The sequence below is a fragment of the Necator americanus genome, chromosome I, assembly GCF_031761385.1.
Source record: "Necator americanus strain Aroian chromosome I, whole genome shotgun sequence".
Lineage (NCBI taxonomy): Eukaryota > Metazoa > Nematoda > Chromadorea > Rhabditida > Ancylostomatidae > Necator > Necator americanus.
The window spans coordinates 16,287,355-16,311,960 of record NC_087371.1 but is presented as its reverse complement, the minus strand read 5'-3'; the positions used below and the strand labels follow the sequence as shown (position 1 = coordinate 16,311,960).

At 40.5% G+C, this 24,606-nt stretch overlaps 4 protein-coding genes across 5 annotated transcripts; 2 read left to right on the top strand and 2 right to left on the bottom strand.

Annotated features, from left to right (window-relative positions):
• Window positions 1-1,853: 1,853 nt before the first annotated feature.
• Window positions 1,854-2,394, bottom strand: RB195_005762 (uncharacterized protein; the record flags this gene model as incomplete). Its single annotated transcript, XM_064178482.1, has 4 exons — window positions 1,854-1,916; window positions 1,991-2,130; window positions 2,183-2,273; window positions 2,386-2,394. The coding sequence occupies 4 exons, from the start codon at window positions 2,392-2,394 to the stop codon at window positions 1,854-1,856; spliced, it is 303 nt and encodes a 100-aa protein (XP_064035525.1).
• Window positions 2,395-5,231: 2,837 nt separating this feature from the next.
• Window positions 5,232-6,344, top strand: RB195_005761 (uncharacterized protein; the record flags this gene model as incomplete). Its single annotated transcript, XM_064178481.1, has 7 exons — window positions 5,232-5,279; window positions 5,368-5,410; window positions 5,475-5,632; window positions 5,700-5,806; window positions 5,865-6,000; window positions 6,069-6,151; window positions 6,209-6,344. 7 exons carry the CDS (start codon window positions 5,232-5,234, stop codon window positions 6,342-6,344), a joined length of 711 nt encoding a protein of 236 aa, XP_064035524.1.
• A 1,353-nt stretch (window positions 6,345-7,697) lies between these two features.
• Window positions 7,698-8,238, top strand: RB195_005760 (uncharacterized protein; the record flags this gene model as incomplete). Its single annotated transcript, XM_064178480.1, has 4 exons — window positions 7,698-7,706; window positions 7,819-7,909; window positions 7,962-8,101; window positions 8,176-8,238. 4 exons carry the CDS (start codon window positions 7,698-7,700, stop codon window positions 8,236-8,238), a joined length of 303 nt encoding a protein of 100 aa, XP_064035523.1.
• Window positions 8,239-11,064: 2,826 nt separating this feature from the next.
• Window positions 11,065-24,603, bottom strand: RB195_005759 (uncharacterized protein; the record flags this gene model as incomplete). Of its 2 annotated transcripts, none has more annotated exons than XM_064178479.1 (11): window positions 11,065-11,085; window positions 11,151-11,237; window positions 11,372-11,506; window positions 12,085-12,174; window positions 12,945-13,118; window positions 13,180-13,317; window positions 13,385-13,465; window positions 17,408-17,566; window positions 18,581-18,690; window positions 19,663-19,761; window positions 24,582-24,603. In XM_064178479.1, 11 exons carry the CDS (start codon window positions 24,601-24,603, stop codon window positions 11,065-11,067), a joined length of 1,116 nt encoding a protein of 371 aa, XP_064035521.1. The 2 variants fall into 2 exon arrangements, with proteins under 2 accessions (XP_064035521.1, XP_064035522.1); XM_064178478.1 differs by lacking the exon at window positions 24,582-24,603 and adding an exon at window positions 21,102-21,690.
• Between the last annotated feature and the right edge of the window lie 3 nt (window positions 24,604-24,606).

The following is a 24,606-nucleotide window of genomic DNA, read 5'->3' as shown; positions in this document are numbered from 1 at the left end:
CTCGCGGACTTTCCGCGATAGTTGTCAAGCTGTAGTCTAAGAGTTCTCATATTCCGCTGGCGCTGCTCTTCTGTCATGAAAGTGAATGCCACAGACAGATGTCTTCTGGTGTCGCAGGTGTCACGTGCACGCCCATCTCCTTTTTTAATGGTTCTGGCTGTTTTCCACTGGTTAGAGTATCCGGATAGGAAGAGAGAGAGAAAGAAAGAGAAGAGTAGAAGGCTATGGCAGTTGGTTGATTGATATGGCGGTACGTTCTTCAGATATCCGGACCTGATCCTGTCGGGACCAGGTGCAGCACATAATGACATGTTTAACCTCGGAAGAGAGAAAAGCCACCAAAACATGACTGTCTTCAGTACCTGTAAGCAAATATGAGTGAATAGCTCCTCACGAACTGTGGGATGGCATGTTCATTGTCCCTCAACATATGTGTGAAGACAAGTGGAAGAGATCAGGGAAGAGACCGTGAATGATGTTCTGAATCTTTTTTCTTGATGCAGTAGTTTTTACATTAAGTTTCGCGGAATAGTCGTTTTCGTTTCATAATACCCGAAGTCTCAATATGTGCAGTTTTTCTTTTCTGCATCGGCGAGGTGAACCAACACTCCTGCTCTTTCCTTTTTGAGTCCTCTTTATCACTTTACTGAAAGTGTTTTGCGAGCACTGTTACCTTCTGCGCGTGCGCCACCACACACAAATATTTTCCCGAGAACTGCTAGAGACAGATCTCTTCGGGTTTCGCAGGTATCGCACATGAAGACCATCATTAACGAGCTACGAACAAGTCATTTTCATTACCGATATTTCTCTCTGGTCTAACCTTCCAAAACTCGTCTATAGCAACGAAATAAGCCCAATTAGTCGCTAATGCTGACATCAGTTCTGGACAAGATCTCAGTCTTTTAGAATCCCGAGAAATTTCACATTGGATGAAGAAGAATTGATTAACCACTGTGTTCGCACTTTTTTCGAGTGCTGGTGTTTTCTCTCTCCGAATGTTCGCTTGAGAGTACGACTCATATCCTCACTAAAAAATTAACCTTTTCCAAGTCCGAACGGCGTGGGTTATCAGTTCTCTCAATGTTTTTTTTCCCATAGGTAGCGATGTGCTGAGATCGTATACGGAAAGACATTGCTCTTTGGTAATCCAGGTAGCCACTCGCTATACCAACTACGACACGTGAAAGCCACGAAGCGAAAGGATTCCAAGTGTTGTCTGTAGATTTTTGTGGTCAGCTTTGGTCACCGCTATCGGAAGTATTGCAGTAATGGACAGGAATTTCTTTCTCCAAGACATTGACGTGATTTCATGATTTTTGGCAGCGGTTATGGCATGTAAACTTAACAAGCAGCACATATGTTCATAAACCTCATGCGATTCTAAATTGAAGTGGAAAGTGCGGTCGCATCACAAGAAGGATGGACGTCAACGTCGTCCACTTCACTCTTACTTTTACCGCACGACCAAGAACTAACAACCACCTCATTGTTTTTCGTATTCGTAATTTAGAGCCTCTTTCACAGAAGCAAGGAAAGATTTGTGCTGTTCACCTTCTGCAGACGTTCTAATATTCTGCTCCGGTTGTTCCCACATCCACATCCAATAATGTTAAAATACTTGGGCGTATCAGCTCATCAGAAAGGTTGGCATCACAAATGTTGATGGTATGGATCTTTGCGAAAGCCGCAGGTCTTCGGCAAGGTAAGGAAATGCTGCTGAAATAAGCAGAGCAAGCGTGTTTTACTCAAGGATGCTTCATTTTTTAGATTGCTTTGAATCCCGAAGCTTAAGCACAACTTCTCTCAAAATCCTTTATTTCACCCATTTGCACATAGTTTTAAAGGTATTTTCACATATGAGTTATGGAAGCTGTGCGACTTGGGTTCTGAAGCGTAGAGTCACCGATTTCGTGCTGAAAATAGGCAGTCTTCCGAAGTGAACGCTCCCGAAAGGAAATTGAGCGGAACATCACTACAAGTTACCAACCTTCAAGTGTTTCACTTTTTTCTCTATTTCAGCCGGTTCAAGCGATGAAACTGAGTCACCGTGGTCGATCCGGATATTTTTGCTGTTTTGGCGACTCAGTTTCCTCGGTGACGTTGCAGTGGACAACATCCGCACCGCTTCTAGAGAACTTTATGTATGAATAGGTGTGCTGCTATGTGATCAGAAACTCACTAGACGAGGTGTTGATCCATCTGGCAGCAACTAATGAATAGTAGAGAGGCACAAAAACGACAACACACTCGAGAAAGATTACGATATTTGACTGGAAATAAGTGGAATTGAAGACAATTCTTCTTTGTTCCGTTTCTGGTGGACTGATGAAGTCAGTTGCCCGATCCTAATGAGGAGAAGAGCACGAGAATCGCAACGCTTACATCAAACATAACAGCCGCTGGAGTCGATGGCAGTAGGATCAAATGAAAGGTTCATATTTATTCTCCAAAGATTTGGTATTGTTGATCTACTGTTAGTATTAATGGTAAACAAATTATGTTAAAAAGTGTAAGAACGGAAGAAGATAGGTCAAAATGCGTCTTCTTCAGTAAAATCACGAAAAACTCGTAACATAACATAGCACAGAAGGAAGCTAGAAGGGCAGCCAGGTGCGCATTCTGTAGAGGAAGATTTGCGCTGTAAAAGATTTGAAATGTTTTTTTTTCAGAGACATCAACTTCTAATTTTGAAAGTTAGTCGAGAAAATAATGAGATATTTAGCAAAACTTCTCAACCTTTTCTCAACTACCTTCTTGGACAACGAAAACAAACTGGATAAAAATAAATATAAATTCCATTGCATTTCATTGGAAAAACTCTCCACTATTAGAAACTTTTAACCATGCTAGTTTTTGTAAAATTTTGTATACGACGAGCTGAGTAGTTGGAGTTTCTTCGAAGTCATACAGATTTTGGCGCCCAGCTGAAAATTCGAAACTTCGCCCCTTTTCTTATTGCACGACTGCAGCAGCACGGGTTGAGAAACTCGGTGCCACACTCTGATGTGCATCGAGGAAAATCCTTTACTACAAATTTTGATCACTGTAAGTGTTCCCTCAAAAGCAAGTTGACGAAAATGAAAAATGAGAAGAAAAATTTTAGAATTTTCAATTACGTTTCAAAAAAAAAAAACCTAGAAAACACTAGGTTTTGCTGAAATAAAGTTAAAATTTCTGGCGTTAATCAATCCGCTTGGGATGCGCCCTCACGTTCACTTCAATTCAGAATCGTTTGAGGTTTACGAACGTGTAACTGGCCTACACAATGACTTGCGGTGGCTAGCCGAAGTGTCAAGTCAGTGTTTTTATCCTCCCAAACAAGTGTGGTATCAATTATCGGCCCCTGAGGGATGAAAGGCTTGGTGAGCACTATGACGGATTCGAACCTCCGATCGATCGTGCAGGAAGCGGAACCCCTCACCGCTACACTACACCCACCCCTCTTTGCTCAAATATAGAGAAAATATCTCTCTACAAACATGCAAAATTGTATCGCATGAAATTAACCGTGAGCACCGTTATTCAGCTCCCACTCATCCCCTTCAGACGACCCCACCTTGGTCCCACACCCTCTTACGACCCCCCGATGAGAAATTCGGAACGCACGCGTGACCCTTTGTATAGTAATTGTGGACCTATAGTGGAGTCAAGGGACGGTGTATCGCAGTCGTTGTGAGGTTCCGCTGTAACTGGATGATTGATCGTTTGTTCGAATCCGTCCTACTGCCAACCAAACCTGTCATCGATAAATTCGATAAATTAGAGTCGATAAATTGTCTGGGAGTATAAAAACATTGAATCGGCATCACATCGGCTAGCTCCGAAAGTCATTTATAAGGCTGCGTTTATAAACCTTAGACAAAGTCTGAGTAAACGTCAAACGCGTAGGTGCATCCCCATAGGGATTGATCAGCGCTGTGAACCTTCTCTTCAATCCTTACAGTGGCGTCTAAAAGGCCTAAAGATAGAGATAAAAGGTACAATCACAGGGAACCAGCTGCTCTCGTGATGGCGCAGTGAATTTAGCGGTAGCAATCGAAGAGTGCAGCTTATCAACAAAACTATTTCGTATGGCTAGACGTTCTTTCATTAATTCGAATTGTTCATCGAATTCGAAGGGAAACAAAGTAGCTGAATAGAAATGAAGTCATTCTTTGTCCCAATGCAGCAAAGTTCATATTCGTTGCCCAAATGGACGAAAACTGAAACAATCGCACCCAAAATACGCAAACGTTCTAACTTTGCAAAAACAAACATTACTCTAATGCTTGTTAAAGGCGCATTTTAAGAACTCAATCAAATTGTGAGCAATACTTAGCTTTGGTATTCGCTTTATGCGTGACTGTCACTTTTGCTAAAGACATGCGCGATTGTATACACATACGTAAATACAACCGCCGGCGAACTTGCCCAACTCGGCTAATGCGATGCCCAACTCGGCTGCCATAGCGTACGCTCTTCCTCGGTTAGACGCAGATTTCCTCTTTTCTCTAACCTAGCACAGTCGAAGGCGCTCCGCGATCACCTTTTTATTATACTAAGTGTCAGCCGTATATGTACATATACAATACAAATATATAATAAATGTGGTCCAAATAACTGTAGCATTGGGAGGGGGCATCCTAGAGATACCTTGAAGTGAAGCGGTCACGTGATTTGAAGAAGGAGGCGGGGTATTTACTGTAATCATATTTTTTAGAACAAAATTCCTGCCTTGTCTTTTTCAATCTTTCCAAAGATCACAATTACTGACTTATTTTTTTGCAGAATTTCCGCTTTTTTTCGCTCACTTTTCGCTTCTATTTATTAATTTTAGAACTCATCCACGTAGTTTAATCTACTTTCATATTTTTCTCATGGTGAGATACAGTAAACGTGACCTTTCGACTATTTCTCTTCTTCTTTGTTTTCATTGTCTAGCCTTCGCGTATAAATGGTGAGCTTAAATCAAACAGACGCCACGTCCAAAGGTCTCTTCCAAGGGTATCCGAATGTGTTTCGCTGCATAGGAATGGTGTAAGCTAGCTGGATAGTTTCTGGGCAGTTGAGAAACTGTCAGTCGGTCTTGCCTTACCTCCCCCTCTTTAGAATTAAGAACTCAATTCTGCGTACACTCCATCCTTTTAACTTTTCTCCTTTTTTGTCCATAATACTCTCAACTCCTATACTTTTAGTACTCTTAATTGTTACTCTCCCTTTCCGACTTAACACGTCACTATTTTTAGGACATGTCTTCATTCTTTTTCGCCCATCCAACGGTGTTTCCTTTGTGCCTGGTAACTTTTCGTTTTTGTTAACTTCCATTCATTCATTGCAATAAAAATCGCTCAGAAATAACAGTTTACTGGTGATGATTCCTTTTAGCTCCTAATTTTATGCGTTGGCGTTCAGCTGACTGGTGGTTCTCGTAAGTTCACTTCCTCGTGTACAATGATAACAAATTATTAGAGATCAAGATGATAAGGTTATAGCCGAGGATGTGCCTTGCCGCTGCCACAACCGCGAAATTCCGGATGAAACGAGACTGAAGATAGTTGAGTTTCACAACCATGTTCGACTGCAACTTGCAAGCGGAGAGACTGAAAACAGAAGAGGGAAATTGCCCTCTGCAAAAAACATGCATAAGCTTGTTCGTTATAAACTGTCTTATTTTTCATACTCAACTTAGTATATAACCTACATTAATTAAGTTTCAGATATGGAGTTGTTACCTAGAGATAGAAGCAGAGATACTGATGAATTCAGGTCGACCGGATCTGACTTATAGATGGAGAAGAAGTTACGGTTATAACGCCATTACAAAGTAGTAATTTCTGCGTTTAAGTTCGACAGGAAGGTTCATAGAAAGATAAATTTGGTAGGTACAATCCAAAGGAGATGCCGGTAGACTACACGAGAGACTTGAAACCAGTGCTGGAAAGCTGGTGGGGAGAAGCAAAGAAGTACAATCAGTACAAGAATTACTTCAATGACCTGTCAGTGAAGGACTTCGCTAACGTGAGTAAATTCTGTAGAATTCTTTTTTCTGTTTACGTGTTACGTGTCCGAGCAATTTTTCCGAACAGATGGCAAGCGGTAATAACACCGAAATCGGTTGCACTTACAAAGTATATGAACTGTTCACGCATTTCATCTGCGTTTATTACTTGTAGGTTGTTTGCTAATCACGCATACCACAAGTAAATGCGAATATTACTTTATTCAGCGGTGCCAAACAATACAAAATGATCTATGAATTGGGACCGGGACCCTGCAATGAACACAAAAACTGCACTGCCTACAAGGATGCTCTGTGCGCCAGAGAAGGTCTTTGCTTGAAATCATCGTGGAATCACGTCTAACCTTTACTTCTCGGCCAAATGATTCTGTCTGAATAAAGCTGAATTCAAAAGATATGCAAGTTATGTGAAAAACTGCCAACTGAATGGTGCATACAGGCAGCTTGTGACACAGCGCTTCCTCGGCAGGAATAAACCTGAGAAGACTTTTAAGTGAAGCCAGTAATTATATGCACTGCTCCAGATGATCATTTTGCGGCTCAGATAATAATGAAATCCCATTTGTTATGTGATTAACCGTTTACTCTATCCATTTATTCTGATTCTTACCTTAAACGATGTGGGTGAAACTTTTTCCCACATTGGATTGTGTAAGAAAGTAGCTTGGTAATCATTGCTCGAATATGGGAAAAAGTTTCACCCAAATCGTCTAAGGTAAGAATCAGAATAAATGGATAAAGTAAACGATTGGTCGATAAATTGATACCACACTTGTTTGGGAGGATAAAAACACTGACTTGACACTTCGGCTAGCCACCGCAAGTCATTGTGTAGGCCAGTTACACGTTCGTAAACCTCAAACGATTCTGAATTGAAGTGAACGTGAGGGCGCATCCCAAGCGGATTGATTAACGCCAGAAATTTTAACTTTATTTCAGCAAAACCTAGTGTTTTCTAGTTTTTTTTTGAAACGTAATTGAAAATTCTAAAATTTTTCTTCTCATTTTCCATTTTCGTCAACTTGCTTTTGAGGGAACACTTACAGTGATCAAAATTTGTAGTAAAGGATTTTCCTCGATGCACATCAGAGTGTGGCACCGAGTTTCTCAACCCGTGCTGCTGCAGTCGTGCAATAAGAAAAGGGGCGAAGTTTCGAATTTTCAGCTGGGCGCCAAAATCTGTATGACTTCGAAGAAACTCCAACTACTCAGCTCGTCGTATACAAAATTTTACAAAAACTAGCATGGTTAAAAGTTTCTAATAGTGGAGAGTTTTTCCAATGAAATGCAATGGAATTTATATTTATTTTTTTCCGGTTTGTTTTCGTTGTCCAAGAAGGTAGTTGAGAAAAGGTTGAGAGGTTTTGCTAAATATCTCATTGTTTTCTCGACTAACTTTCAAAATTAGAAGTTGATGTCTCTGAAAAAAGCATTTCAAATCTTTTACAGCGCAAATCTTCCTCTACAGAATGCGCACCTGGCTGCCCTTCTAGCTTCCTTCTGTGCTATGTTATGTTACGAGTTTTTCGTGATTTTACTGAAGAAGACGCATTTTGACCTATCTTCTTCCGTTCTTACACTTTTTAACATAATTTGTTTACCATTAATACTAACAGTAGATCAACAATACCAAATCTTTGGAGAATAAATATGAACCTTTCATTTGATCCTACTGCCATCGACTCCAGCGGCTGTTATGTTTGATGTAAGCGTTGCGATTCTCGTGCTCTTCTCCTCATTAGGATCGGGCAACTGACTTCATCAGTCCACCAGAAACGGAACAAAGAAGAATTGTCTTCAATTCCACTTATTTCCAGTCAAATATCGTAATCTTTCTCGAGTGTGTTGTCGTTTTTGTGCCTCTCTACTATTCATTAGTTGCTGCCAGATGGATCAACACCTCGTCTAGTGAGTTTCTGATCACATAGCAGCACACCTATTCATACATAAAGTTCTCTAGAAGCGGTGCGGATGTTGTCCACTGCAACGTCACCGAGGAAACTGAGTCGCCAAAACAGCAAAAATATCCGGATCGACCACGGTGACTCAGTTTCATCGCTTGAACCGGCTGAAATAGAGAAAAAAGTGAAACACTTGAAGGTTGGTAACTTGTAGTGATGTTCCGCTCAATTTCCTTTCGGGAGCGTTCACTTCGGAAGACTGCCTATTTTCAGCACGAAATCGGTGACTCTACGCTTCAGAACCCAAGTCGCACAGCTTCCATAACTCATATGTGAAAATACCTTTAAAACTATGTGCAAATGGGTGAAATAAAGGATTTTGAGAGAAGTTGTGCTTAAGCTTCGGGATTCAAAGCAATCTAAAAAATGAAGCATCCTTGAGTAAAACACGCTTGCTCTGCTTATTTCAGCAGCATTTCCTTACCTTGCCGAAGACCTGCGGCTTTCGCAAAGATCCATACCATCAACATTTGTGATGCCAACCTTTCTGATGAGCTGATACGCCCAAGTATTTTAACATCATTGGATGTTGATGTGGGAGCAACCGGAGCAGAATATTATCTGCAGAAGGTGAACATCACAAATCTTTCCATGCATCTGTGAAAGAGGATCTAAATTACGAATACGAAAAACAATAAAGTGGTTGTTAGTTCTTGGTCGTGCGGTAAAAGTAAGAGTGAAGTGGACGACGTTGACGTCCATCCTTCTTGTGATGCGACCGCACTTTCCACTTCAATTTAGAATCGCATGAGGTTTATGAACATATGTGCTGCTTGTTAAGTTTACATGCCATAACCGCTGCCAAAAATCATGAAATCACGTCAATGTCTTGGAGAAAGAAATTCCTGTCCATTACTGCAATACTTCCGATAGCGGTGACCAAAGCTGACCACAAAAATCTACAGACAACACTTGGAATCCTTTCGCTTCGTGGCTTTCACGTGTCGTAGTTGGTATAGCGAGTGGCTACCTGGATTACCAAAGAGCAATGTCTTTCCGTATACGATCTCAGCACATCGCTACCTATGGAAAAGGAACATTGAGAGAACTGATCACCCACGCCGTTCGGACTTGGAAAAGGTTAATTTTTTAGTGAGGATATGAGTCGTACTCTCAAGCGAACATTCGGAGAGAGAAAACACCAGCACTCGAAAAAAGTGCGAACACAGTGGTTAATCAATTCTTCTTCATCCAATGTGAAATTTCTCGGGATTCTAAAAGACTGAGATCTTGTCCAGAACTGATGTCAGCATTAGCGACTAATTGGGCTTATTTCGTTGCTATAGACGAGTTTTGGAAGGTTAGACCAGAGAGAAATATCGGTAATGAAAATGACTTGTTCGTAGCTCGTCAATGATGGTCTTCATGTGCGATACCTGCGAAAACCGAAGAGATCTGTCTCTAGCAGTTCTCGGGAAAATATTTGTATGTGGTGGCGCACGCGCAGAAGGTAACAGTGCTCGCAAAACACTTTCAGTAAAGTGATAAAGGGGACTCAAAAAGGAAAGAGCAGGAGTGTTGGTTCACCTCGCCGATGCAGAAAAGAAAAACTGCACATATTGAGACCTCGGGTATTATGAAACGAAAACGACTATTCCGCGAAACTTAATGTAGAAACTACTGCACCGAGAAAAAAGATTCAGAACATCATTCACGGTCTCTTCCCTGATCTCTTCCACTTGTCTTCACACATATGTTGAGGGACAATGAACATGCCATCCCACAGTTCGTGAGGAGCTATTCACTCATATTTGCTTACAGGTACTGAAGACAGTCATGTTTTGGTGGCTTTTCTCTCTTCCGAGGTTAAACATGTCATTATGTGCTGCACCTGATCCCGACAGGATCAGGTCCGGATATCTGAAGAACGTACCGCCATATTAATCAACCAACTGCCATAGCCTTCTACTCTTCTCTTTCTTTCTCTCTCTCTCTTCCTATCCGGATACTCTAACCAGTGGAAAACAGCCAGAACCATTAAAAAAGGAGATGGGCGTGCACGTGACACCTGCAACACCAGAAGACATCTGTCTCTGGCAGTTCTCGAGAAAATACCTGCGCATGGTGGTGCGCGCGCCGAAGGTAGCAGTGCTCGCAAAACCTTTCAAAAAAGTGATAAAGAAGGACTCAAAAATGGAAGAGCACTAGTGTTGGCTTCACCTCGTCGATGCAGAAAAGAAAAACTGCAATGCTACTGCATAAGCATGACCCGAAAAGTATCTAACATAGGTGACAGCATACACACAGTTGCAGAGCTCATCGGAGTCTCTGTAGATACCGCTGTCTTTATTTTACAGGCTGAAAGGTTTTCGAACATAACCAGGTATCTACGAGAACCTATGGCAGCCGAAACACCTCAAATCGACAGGCGAAAATACTCTATGGATCGCTCTTCAACAAAACATGGAAGAACCATTGGAGCTTGCAGGTCTCTACGGTTTAATTTACGCTCGGTTAAATTTAGGTTTTTTTCTTTTTTGGCTGTTGTGAGCTGAGCAGAAGCGTACATAGTCTTACCGTGCTTCTGGACACGTTGCTCCGTATTTGTCCATGTTAATTCCTCGATCCTTCTCACCGTCTTATTGCCTTACTAGTCTTATTGCTATTTATTGGCTCGTCAATAGATCGGGTCGGCTATTTCCATCTTCTTCAGTGCTTCAATTTCATCTGGTACGTGATTATTGTCATCCCAAGTGTTAATCCAATTATCCTTATAATATTCCCCGAATAAAATCCCATTTCAGCTTTCGAAAACGAGCACATTTATTCCCGCCACTACAGCTATGTGAACCACTTAACTTGAGCACTTTCTGCGACACAGCTTAATTTTTATCTTAATAGTATAAAATCGCATTTCTTAACATTTTCATGACTAGGAAAGTTAATCAGATGAAAAATGCGCATTGATGAGCGAGAGACAGACAGTGATAAAACAAAACACTGGGCTATGCACAAAACATATAGTAATTTCGAGGCACATTCGGTCGTCACGTAGGCGTGGTCTGATCGTTGGCTGATTGGTTGAAGACGCAGCACGCAGTAGGCGAATAAGAAAAAAATGAGTAGTTTGACAGGCACAGCCAGCATAACGGCTCGAAACAATTACAGACGATCGAGGGAGACCTGGAAAGAGATTGACATATTCGCAAGTGAATAAGACGTATTTTTGAAAGTTTGTCAGCAATTACCTCAGCCTCCTCGGGATATTCGAGTTCCCAGATTCTCTTCAGATGTTTTCCCTTAACGTCACGTGGAGCACCGAATGACGTCATCCTCTGTAAAAATAATTAAACTGCATAAAATTTTAGGATCGAAAATAGAGAGAAGGTTTAGATATGTTTGCTAATTGCTCTGCATCTGTTGTACGGTAGCTAATAAGTAAAGCTCGAATATTTTGCATGGAACACACCTTCTGAGAGTCTCCCTTGTTCCAACCAGCCTGGCTGGGGATGATAGTCTCGGAAATCTTCATCGCTTCATACGGTAGTTCACCGCCTTCAGCCTCATACGTGGTGTTTCTGCACGTTCCGAAACCGGTCATACCCTATAATAGTTTACTTGTAGAAACGTACATTGGAAGATAACTTAGCTTCCAAATATTTTTGATCTTAAGAGGAATTTTTGTTGTTTTCTACAACGCATCTATATAATCTGACTGCTAAAGTAGTCTTAGAAGCGACAACTGGCTTCCAAAACACCGACAACACTGCAGTTGCTTCCAACCCAGAAGAATGTGCGGGTGTTTTTCAATAGCAGCGGATGCATTCCCGCCACGCTAAACTTTTTAAAAGACGCACCCACAGCTAAATTAACTAAGTTGCAAAGTGAAAACCGAAAATTCAAAACTGCTACATTCGTATTTTCATGTATTTCATGTCATGAGACGAGTCTTACAACATAGGAGAATAAAAAAATCTTGTTCCAAATATTAGAATGAATGAAAAAAATTGAAAAAGGGGTAAACAAAAGCATTCTTATAAGCCTGCGAAGCAGAGAAGTGATGCTGCTTGGCTACCGCTGGAACTTCGAACATATCCACGATTATGTGGCTGAGTTTTTTTTTTAATCAAATTTCTTGCAAAAAAAAAAGCCTAAAGCTCGAAAATAGAAATAGATTCTCACCTGCTGCGAAGCAAATCTGTTGGTACCAGATTGTAGACGTACCATGCCTTGAGATTTGCGGTTCTGCCACGAAATCGAAGGGTCGAGAACCTGTCACGACAATATGTTATTACGTAGCTAAGCGTGATGACCCTATGTGTGCTTCTTTTCGGGTGCGTGTAAAGAGGGTCCCAGTGGAATTTCGAGCATGCCTTACTCATGCCTCGTCAGAGCAATTAGAGATGGTGCGTATTCTAAAGAGATTCATCTTCGTTGGCAATTAAATAGCTGACTCTGCCTACCTACCGCTAATCATACGCTACCATCACCGGCTAGAATTCATTTCACGAGCCACAACTTTTTTTTTTGAGAATAAGACACATTCACTGGAAAGTGGTGATCTGAGGTGAACTTGTAACCGCACCAGGAGCAGGAGAAATCCTTACGTGAAGTATGAGTGGAAATGGATCTAATAGTTTCAAATATGATAATTTTCGTTAAGAACGGAGAACACTAGCTTTCAAAAGTAACGGGAATAAAGATTATCGTTATCCTGTAGAGCTCATCTGATAAGATTCCTAGACTTTCTGTAGGTAATATCTGGACAAAACTCGCTTCCGATTCTCTTATTAAAACACCACAAAGATATTATATGTACTTTTAACTACGTTGTTCTTTAATTTATTCGGTAATTTCCGTGCAACTGCATTGTTCTTTGCGTCTCTTTGGTCGAAAGAGCATCTAAGAATAATGTATGCATCTCCCTGAACGACTAGAGCGTGACCTCGTCGAAGTATGTTCGGTATCCATTGGACACGTAATGTCTCTGCGGAGAATCCCCCGGAACCCTTTTTACCGTTCCCCGTTCTTTTGCACGTCACCTCCCAACGTGGTTGTCCGAATCCAGTCATTCCCTTCTGTGAGGCGTATTTGTTCGAACCCATTTGACTGGGGATTGTGGTCTGATCAATGGACGCTTCATGGTCATACTCGGGATGGTTGCTGTCGACCATCTTTGTGGTTTCACGACGTGACGTACCGAATCCAGTCATTCCCTGCAATCACTCTATATGTGGCACTCTTTGGTCATGCTAACTGAAGTGAAAGTGTGTTCACCTTTTGTGACGCGAACTTATTAGTACCAGATTGCAGTGGGATCTCCGACTGATCCGGCCGTTCGTGATCATAGTCGGGATGCTTCGTGTCGAGCATCTTTGTGGTCTCACGACGGTTTGTCCCGAAGAGAGTCATACCCTGAAGTGCGGTGAGCATAACACCTTTTCTTAGGTAGCTGTAGTACTAAACTTTCTGTGAACTGAACCTTTTGTGAGTCATACTTGTTGGTACCGGCTTGCAGACGTACTATACCATCTGAGAGGCGGATCTTCTCCTCGGGAAGCTCCTGGAAATGATAAAGTTAACGAGAACCAGACAGGAAAACGTGAGCCATTTCCCTGGAAGCCGAGCTGGAAGAACTGTTTGGACACAAAATAAGTCCACTGATCAGATGGCGTCCAATGTCGTAGAATTATTAGAGTAGTTGAAATAGCACGCTTAGTTTCTGTTCGATGCATCATGTTTCTACAAAATTTTAGGTGATGGTTTCCTTCTGCACTCTTGAACCAATTAGATGCTACAAAAACATAAAAGTCGAGGATTATCCGTCGAAAGTCGAATTAAGTGGGCAAAAATACCATTGAAAGTAAATACTCTGATTTCAAATTATTAAAATTACTTACAAATTATGGCCGAAAACGCAAAGTTTCTAAGCCGTTAATTACTTCACACTAAATCTGCCATTGGGATATCCCGGGATACATCTCAGGAAGGAAGGGGTGTTCATGGATTTCCGCTTATTTCTGAAAATGAACAAAATTTTTATTAATCCGTAATCAGGAGGCTATTTAGAGCATTTTGGTACCACATCATATGTTGTCGAAATTTCCATTCTCTGAAATTACGAAAGTGTATGAAGCTAATAAAAGCCATACTTCCAAGCTGTGAAAAATCCGAAATTTTTAGTGAACAACTGTACTAGACAATAGTTCATACTGAAAGTTTCTAGGTTGAAAACTTAGTTTTTCAGTGTCCAACTTACAACATTACCTATTTCGTTATTTGGTCCAATGTTGAACAGCTGTCAACGGCTTAAGGACCGGTAAGTCGCGATTCAGTACTTGCTAGAACTCCCTTCCTTTACGGGAAGGAATTGGGCCCTAACATTGGATGACAGCTGGTCATGGTTTAGAGTGACCAAATTGGAGAAAATTTCGTCTGTCTTCACAAAACAGAAATTTTGCAGCTCTTTTTTCAGTACCCAAATAGCCAGTTCTTCTCAAAAAGACGCTCTTTCGAATGATGTTGAATTCACTTTTATTTACAAACTCAAAATTTCAACACTGACTGCCCTCCAATAGCGGGCGATATTCTATAGCGGAATGGTTGTCGGGCGCAGGCATGGTCAGGCATCTCACACCTTCGATAGGTGACTCCTCGGCGATTCGGCGTCAAGAGAAAATAATGTTTGAACATAAACGAACAAGAACAAAATTCACACAGTTCAGTATCGGAACCATACAGCTTCTTCAATTTCACAAGCTTTCGGAAAGAAATACAAACAAACGAAATAAACCTCCTGAAAAAAAAAAACAAAAATGAAACAAATTAAGACGTTTGATGGAGGAAAAAATCGAAACTTCTCAAATTTTCTAATTTTCCGTGTATTGCAATTTAATTCGAATAATATTCACTTCTTCCTTTTCTTCCCTCTCCTCTTCTTTTTATTTCTTGGCTTAGTTTCCTCAGTCATTTTCCTTCCTAGCCGATTCAAATTATCGCTGCTGTTTTTACAAATAAGAACTCTTTGGAATTCTCGTCACTGTTCATTTATGTTCAAACATTTTTTTTTGGCTTTTGATTAAGCTTCGATGGAGCACTTTCGTGAATTTCTGAAGAGAATGGAAATTTCGAACCAACATATGATGTGGAGTACCAAATTGCTCTAAATAGCCTCCTGATTACGGATGTAATAAAAATTTTGTTCAATTTCGAGAAATAAGCGGAAATCCTATGAACACCCCTTCCTTCCATGGAGATGTATCCGCGGGATATCCCAATGGCAGGATTGTGGAGGTGTGAAAGTAATTAACGGGGCTTAAGGAAACTTTGCCCGTTTTCAGGCCATACATTTGTCAAAAGTAAATTTTCGAAGTATATTTGAAATCAGCAGCACATTTACTTTCGAGTGGTATTTTTTTGCCCACTTCCAAGAATTCCGACGGTTTGCGACGGATTAATCCGTCGGCGACGGTTTTTGGGACACAAGTTAGTAGCGGTGTTGTATGCAAGCATGTCAAAGCAAACGAAGACGTAACGTTACTGCGATACCAGTTTTCGTGCTCTTTTCTAGCATGCTATGCTAAATAAAAACTCAATCAAAACTGCAAAGTAATAAATATTTGTGCGCACTTGTTACGTAAAAGTGCGTGTGTGCGAGATTGCCGTTGTGCAAATTCGTGAACCGGAACCACCGTAAAATTCTACTCTTCACCCGCTTTTCTAAGCATCGGATTATCAGGTGCGCAAACATGATTAGGTGTTTGTCATGTAGTGTGACATACGCCTACATGTTCGTCTTACTAGAATCACTAGGACAATGACTGGAACTGTTGCGACATAAGTGCTTACAGAAGGATTGGAGGAGCATCAACCTTAAAATAGAGACCTTCGAGTCCCGAAAATAAGGTTGGTTTACCTCTCAAAAAGTGCCGAAATCTTACTTACATTCCCGTTATTCTTTGTTTTGATTTCTTTCTTTTTTGGAGGAAATACGTCCACGACATTGCGAATTATAAGAACAGAATTTGACAAAATCATGGGTTAGGGCGAGTGGTCCTGCTCTGTACTTATGTGGAACATTTCCACGATGCGAAAGTGAGGTCTGATGTTTCCTGCAGCTACCTTTAGTAAGCGTTTCATGAAACTGACTATGCTAAAATCTCTCCATGAGTATGTTGGGATTGAGACGCATTATAGTAAACGGGTATAAGTGTGGTCACGCTTAATGCACCCTAGAAATCCAGAAAACACGTGTGGAACAGCACTGGGTGATCCCCAACTACTCAAGTTGAAACCACCCAATAGAACGCCGACAAATTTGGTGTCCTCCAACGTCCCGAGTCTAAATGATATAATTCTTGTAAGCATCAGGATGTTCCGGTTGGAAAATCGTAGACGTAGAATCAAACGGATTGCTCTTATTCTATTGCCGTAATAAGTTGCCTTGTTGGAAAGACAGTGTCACACAAGATTGTTCCACATGCCTCGTTTTGGATTACTAGGGGAAATTGACTGTGAGCCACATCTGTAACAAAATTTGTTTGTGGAGAAACCCCAACATCTTCAATTTCGTGCCTACGTTGCCTTCAAGAACTTATAAGGTCCTATAATTGCCCTGATAAAACCATGCTAGGACCAGGCTTCCGAACATAGCATATTATTCAAATAATCCCCAAATGGTGTTGTTGTTGCGGTTGAACTGATCCACCCATAAATAGAGGTTAAATCCATCGGCTAACAGAGGTCGTTATTTCTACAACGTTTATAATATGCAGGCTCAAGTATATAGTATATTATATATAATATAGTATATATAGTATACATATAGTATATATTCTATTGTGTAGCAGCCTCTTTAAACAATTTTATCCAATTCTTTCGCAATAAAGCAATTATTATATGCGCAAATGGCTGCCCACTAGGTCCAGATGGTCGTAAGATCGTAGATTCAAGCACAGTCGAGAGTGATCCAGTGAATATTACACAACAATCGCCCCAAAGAACAGGCGCATCGTTGGCAATTAACGAGAGATCTCATGTTGGATTTGATCTCTGACCTTGGAATGTTTGCCGGGAGATAAGGGATCTTCAAGAGTTTTTGCAGAGCTCAAATTCTTCTGCATTATGATAGCAGATCTTAGACAAAAAAAATCAAACTAAACTTCAACTTAAACGATACGAGTCGAGCTCAGTAAACGTTCCCGAATCCAATTCACATCTTCGTTTAGTTTTAAGCGCGAATTTCGTAAGTAGATTATGCAGTGGGATTCTACAGACAACAAAAAATTAGAATTTTAGTTATAGCTATCGCTATAATGGGGACGCTACGCAAGCGTTAAAACACAAACTTTGGTGGTATATGTGGTTGAATCTCTAAGAAACTTCCCGGCACAAAGCAATCGATTGCAGTTCAAAAAAAACATTGTACATATATACGTATACGTCGTTACATGGCAAGAATATTTTAATTTTTCCGAAGAAAAATAAAGCAACTCTTCGTACTCACCGACAAATCAGCCGGATTGGTGTTTACGTGCTTTCCCTCTCGACATACGTCACGTCCAGTACCGAAACCGGTCATACCACGTTGTGAACTGAATTTGTTCGTGCCGGACTGTAGACGCACTTCACCGTGCGTACGGTTTGCAATCTCTTCGGGAATTTCCTAGAATAATTCTTCGATGTGAGCAGTTCAAAAAAGTTATTTTATTTAGAGCTGAAATAAGTAGACAGCGTTTTTTTCTGAGGGTTTTTTTTTACGAAAAACGTAAGTTTTCTTGATCCTTCCGTTAGTCAAAATTACGGTAAAGACAAGCTTAATGAAAATCGGTGCAGTAGTTCTAGGAACCAGATTATGAATTTGGCTATTCTCATAAAATTGGATTAAATTGACGTATTTTCGAGCCGTGTTTGTGCGTCGTTAGGCATGCGTTCAGGATACATCTAAATATTCTAACAATATTCATCAATGGATGTCACTTTTCAAAACAAACTTCTTTTTCAAGTGCGGAACAATATCGAAAACCAGGATACAACGAAAAATTTTTGTTGCAGAGAAAAAATGCTAGCAACCCTTTCAACAAAGTATAGGAATCCGTTAGAATCAAAGATACTGGAGTTCAAGCACGTCGTACGCCTCTATCGACATATTTGCTGAACAGATTAGAAGTGCCGTGCAGCAGAATTGTCTACCGTAAGGTTTTCTTACTTACGGAAACGCAGAGTGCGCAACTAAAAGCAAAAAATGAAACTAAGAGAAGAAACCGAACAAAAAAATAGTCCCAGTGTTTAGCTGACATTTTATTATCTTTTCTGTTTGAAAATATGAATATTTAGGGATATAAGACTTAATACTAATGGAAGAACTCCTACATTACATAGGAAAATGCTAATCAAAATATCTGAGATTCAATAAGAAAAACAGAAAAAAAAATAGCATTTGGCAATTCATTGTTTTGTCTTCTCATGTTAGAAATTTTTAAATTTTTTGCAATCATTGGGAAAACTCTATTTTTTTTTTACTACCAAAAGAGAATAAAACAAATTGTACTGTCAAAAAAAACGTAGGAAGAAATTTCCAAAGATATTAATGATAAGGAAGAGCCACAGCATACAAACTATAACAGGACGCGTGGAATGCATTACGAAGCGATTGATCAGCTGCTCTTCGCTTGCTCACCTGCAAATTCTCGGACTTCACACGAGTGGCTGTGTTTCGAGGTGTACCGAAATTGGTCATAAGTTTTTGTGAATCTCCCTTGTTCCATCCGGCTTGGCTGGGAATAATACCTAAACAACACGGTAAATCCGGATTAATATTCTAGTTCTTCTCATCTGTAATTGATTTCGTTGCAGGTCATCGAAATGGATTACTACTTGTATAAATAAATGATGAGAGAAGAATATTACCTGATGCTGGAAACGGATCCCAAACAAAAAAAAACATTTGTTCGTTAAAGGCATGAATGTACTATATGAAAACGATTTTTTCACATCGTTCTTATTGAAGAACAAAAAAATGATGGAGCTGAATAGTTTCCCAACTATGTTCGTTGTAGATGGGGATTTTCCTCATTTTGTTTTTTTTTTGTCTTCTAGAAATGAATATCCATTTCTTTTTGTCATTTTTGGATTGCTTTCCAGAGTTTTCAAGAATCTAGTGAAATACATTATAGTACTGTTCACAATTACGATTCGCATCAGGCGCTTTTCAAGAATTTTTTTTTTGGCGAAAAAAAAAACTGAAGAAAAAAAAAAGAAAAAGAAAAAGGTGACTTTTGAGTCGATTACCTGTTCAATTGGTAAGATTATTGAAAACTTTCTCGGAACTCAGATCTCAAAAAAACACCGCTATTGATGCAGATTTTTTGCGAATTAAAGAAGAGATTAGATATATTGAATAAAATATCCTCTGCAGTACTTTTCCTTTGTTTTCCTGTGACTACGGCATTGAAAAAACTGGACTTTTCCGAATTTTTCCCATGTAAATACTAAAATATTCGGTTTGGTCTCAGTGCAATTTAAAATTCTAGACAGTTTTAGGAGGAGTCAGGAACTCCGTAATATGTTTATCGTGATCTGAAGAGAATGTTTATCGTGATCTGAAGAGAACTATTTGACGTTGACAAACGAGCTCTAGCACTTACGATCTTTTTTGTATTGTAGCCATGATCTTCGACCACAATTAAACGATGTGTAAGACTATGTAGGTTACGTTAATAAAGAAAACGAAGAACGTTTTGGAAAAAAAAGTCAACCCACCATCGGTCTGCCTTAGCTGAGCGAGTGTCCAACGTCCAACACGTTTCGGCTGACCTTGGCCGGTGACTGTCGTCTCCATGGTGGCGTTCGGCTGTTCCTCTGAGAGATTTACATCATTAACTATATGTTTTTGATCGTTTTCCTCCAACGTCTCTGTCACCTCCCTTATCGACACGCTGTCTCTTTTTCCGCTTTTTCACGTACTTTTTATCGGAGTTTTATTCACAGCCTTCCAGCTTACATACTTCCTACACCACTAACAGCGATGACTAATCGATAAGTAGGTCAAAGTGCAAACGATGACTCAGTGAAGCTCGAGCGTGCTCTCGTTCCTCTAGCCCTCGAGCACTATGCAAATAGCGTTCCTTTTTTCTGCTTGTACACTCGAATCCAGGGCGTGTCTATCGTTATTTCTTCAACCGGATGAAGAACCCGGGGAAAAACCCTGTCGGTTCAGAAAGATCTGAACGGAAAGCAGGGCAGTGCACACGACGTATCCTGTTAGATGTGGACAAGCAGTGTTTTTTTTTCTTTTTGCGATATTTCGTGGATATTTACCACTCAACTAGTATTTACTCGCTCACTGAGAAAGTCACTTTCACCGCACCGTGTACTTTGAGCGGCCTAAAATAACAGAAAAATACCGTTTGATTAGCAGAGAATCGACAAAGATAGTAAATTAATAAAAATCGATAATTGTGTTAGTTTTTCGTTTTGGGATTCAATGGACAAAATTTGAACAGCTTTGAAATCGCGTATTGCAGTACAGCCGTTAGTTTTGTAACCGCAACTTCCGCTCGGCATGTTATGCTATCATTTGAAATTCCTTCAAAAATGCTCCTTTGTTTTACGTGATTTTACTTTTCTTAACGATGAAAAAAAGACGTCGGGAGTGTGAATCATGTCTGTTTTCATCCAGGAAATGTGCGAAATTTGTTGGTTTTTGAGCTGCAAAGAGCAGAACTAGGAATCTCGATTCTTCCAGCAAAATTTGCCTCTTCTTTCTCCTCTAGCCTTCATATTGATGGAACACAAGACTGTTAATGTTTTCTATCGATCCGTTATCAACAATATCACTTTTCTCAGCTTCTATCATGTTCAGAGGATTCTTTCCCTTGAAATCTTTTTTTTTCCATAACCCTAAATAAAGTTTCTTCTGCAGGAAAAAATCTGTGAACGTGCGGTTTAAGGAATATATCTTTAACTCGAATTTCTTCTGGAAGCAAATCCTTTCTTTTTCTAGTTGTGTTACACTGAGTTTCTTGTGAAATTAACCTGCCATCTCCATCTCATCATACTCCTTCCCAACAAATGTGGAATTTGCAAGAAATTAGGTTTGAACTTTGAGGAAAAAGAGTAAATGTCTGTACAGAAAACGAAATTTTCTGCTAAGAAGAGGAGATTTAATGTTAACAGTTAATCACGTCGAAGCCACTTACCGTAGCGATTTTCATCCGGATACTGCTCGAGGATTACCTTAGGTGGTTGAAAACTTCTAGGAAACGTCCCAAAAGCAGAGTTTTGGTGTTGTTCTGCTTTTCGCTGCAGTACAGGAGAATAACCCACCGATGCGGCGGATCTGGGGCGATCGCCGGTGAGTTCAGGAAAGTCCCCATATAATTTGCTACCAACGGGAGCTGCGATGAACGTCAGGTAGTTGTTGGGGATATTGGAGCGTTTTTGATGCCCAAATCGCACGCTCCCGGGGCTAACTGAACCAGGACTGTGTAGAGTTGGTGAAGGTTGTCTGTGTTGTTGATGTTGGTTTGGATGTTGCTGCTGCTGGTATGCATGCTGCTGTTGTCTCGGTGGATGCTGCTGATTTTCTTCCGTTAGCGGACGCCCGAAAACAGGCGCCGGCGCTTGGCGCTGAACTGCCTGCGCCTGGCGAGGACTCAGCGGATAGTTTGGCTGTTTTTGATAGGCAGTAGGATAGTAGTACACAGGAAATCCAATTCCTCGCGGGCTGACACCGGACTGCATTGTATACTCGTCGTAGGAAGTCTTCGAATAATAATAGTTAGACATTACCGTGTCACCGCTGTATGGTTGAGCTGACGAGTTGTGCAGCGATGAGTGGAGCACAGTCAGGTAGAGGAAGCGGCGGCAGACGCGCACACAGTCAGCGCACGTACACAGAGGGCGTGTACGCTTAGCAAGTTTCAAGGATTAAGAGTTAAGAGCCGCCGAGAATGACAACAATGACAGGAAAAACAGAGACACACGTAACCAAACTAAGAACAATGGAACGGAGAGCAACGGGCTCTTCCTAAGCTATAGAAGAGTTGCTGCAAGTTGTCGTGAGACGAGGACGACGCTTTGTCGGTGAGCGGTTGTCGACAAGGTGACTGTCGACGTTTACAGTGTGACAGACAGACAGCTAGCTAGCGCAGCTGCTGCAGCTCACAGCGAGTTCGCCTCGCCTGTTTGTTCTGGAAGTAAGAGAGTGGGTTGCTGCGCGAATTGCTAACACTGGCAATAGTATGGAAAGAGTGGAGGGGAAGCGAAGTAGTATCAGCGATGATGCTTGGTCCGAAAAAAAGGACCAGGGCAGGACGGTGACGAGATTGTGCGATGATAGCAGGTAGCCGCACGATACCATAATCATATTCGTTAAGCTCTCTAATCGCTGGCTCAATTGACTTCCGATTTCTGAGAATTTCCACGATCCTGTATTATTTGTTTAAAAAGCACAAGTTTCTCCTATGCTAACGTACACTTAGATGATGAACAAAATTGGTCTTCTTGGACAATTATGGCGATAGCAAGCAGTTCAGCTCCCATAACAGACAAATATCTGTAATTAGTCCAAAATTTTCTCGCATATATCCCCAGGGTCACTTATCAAAAAGGAAACCACATAAGTGGGAAGAAATGTGGTTATGTCAGCCTTTAGGATTGACCCATATGATTACTAAACTTCTGCACACGCCATGTTTTCGAAGCAATAATGAATTTCATTTAGCATCGACACCACTGTTTACATACCAATTAAATAAAATCAATACAATTTCATTCACTTGTCAAATTCGATCCTAAAATGTCTTGTTTTCCCCTCACTTTCGAAGAATTTTCGTTTAATACAATGTCCAAACTCTGGGGATGTGTAAAATCATTTCTACAAATATGAAGCTGGGAACACTGAGTTTTTTCCTCTCTGAGATCTATCTTAGCTGAATAAATGTTTAGGGATAGCAGACATTTGCAATGAAATCCAGAAACTTCCCCCAGAAGCCAATATTTGACCCAACTAACATAGCAGTGTGAAAGTTTTCTAATGAAAATCATTGCAACTCTGACGAAATGGTGTTTGTTGAAAATTTTAACAGGTCACGAACCCGAACATGCGCGATCTTTCAGAATTCTTCGTATAAGGCTTAAAGGCTGACGAGATATCCGTCTGGCAGTTGCTGCACTGGGACAGTTGCATTTAATGTTAATTTTATCAAAGACAATAAAGATGCAAATGGAATGCCTTCCATATTATTGACTAATGTATATTAGGTTAATAATATATGTACTGTGTACAGTGACTGTATTGATTGTGGACATGTCCTACACAAAATCAGTTTTATTCTATCACATATCCAACTAGCCCGACACTCTCTGCAGTACCTTCACCGGCCTTTTTCCGGAGCAAACACACACGTCTCGTTCTCTTCTTTCTTTGAAATTCTTTAGACATGAGATTCCTATAAAGACAGCGATAACCAGAAAAAGAAATGAGAAAGTTAGACGTCTTCTCGCAAATGCAAAACCTTTTCTGGCTCTGTTTTTTTCTTACACGTGGACTCTTTTCCTTGATAAATTTGCGACGTATTGTACACTTTTCTTATCTATCAAGGAAGAAGCTCACTGAGTCTTTTTTCATTGAGAGTGGCAAAGTTCCGTGTACGAAAGTGCAAAAACCGAAGCCCACATCTCTAACTTTGCTCCACCATCACGGTTTTGCATCATTTTCATTTTAAACTACGTTTTTTCAATATGAAATTTTTTGGACAAGCAAAGTTCAGGAAGCATTTGTTGCAGGAGAATTATTCGACCAGTTTTGATTACATAGGCCCATGAATACCAGCACAAATAGCAAATCTATGTTGTTACAACACAACTACTTGCATACTAACCCTGGTCACGGCCTCCTTATTAGAAATGCTATGAATTGACGCTTACTTGACTCTTCTTGGTTGAAAATTTGGAATTCCTCTGTATCAATATTTTTGAACTATTCACCAACACTCAGTGTTCAGGAAATAAGATCGTGTCGAGAGCTTCTCGTGCACCATCGACCGATAGCACAATGTTTTTCTTGCGACTAGTTCAGAGTTGTACAAACAACATGCAAATGGTGGACTCAGTGTTTTCGTGCTTTTACTACTAATTTGAGTAGTAGTAGTAGTTAGTTCAAGAAGTACTGTAGCTTCTAGTATCCTTGTTGTGTTATTGTTTCAGCACACACAAAGATTTATGTCGTTCCACTTTATTTTTTATTCGTTATAACTACGAAATTTTTTTTATAGACTGAATATCTGATTATCTAAAGAGGATTGGAAACTATAGAACGCAATTTCAAAGGTTAGTAAAGCATAAACAGTGTTAGCTCCTCAAAACTGGAAACCATGCAGTGTATTACTAATTGTAACTAATTAACACACACAATACAGTGTTATCAAGATTTTTGCAAGGACTATCATTTGCGTCTTCGGTCACATTACAAGCTTTCATAGCCCTTTTCTGAATTTGACCTGGCTGCAATTCTCCACTTCTACAATGCAATTTTACAACCTCATCCCTCCTCAGTTTCTCCCACCACCTTTTCAGAATTCCAAATCCCCTCCGGCGCTCTTCGTATCACACAATCACACCACATCACACAATCACAACGTCAGCTGTCCAACGGAGCAGCTCACGGAAAATCTCACCTGTCTCTCCAGTGGGCGGCATGGT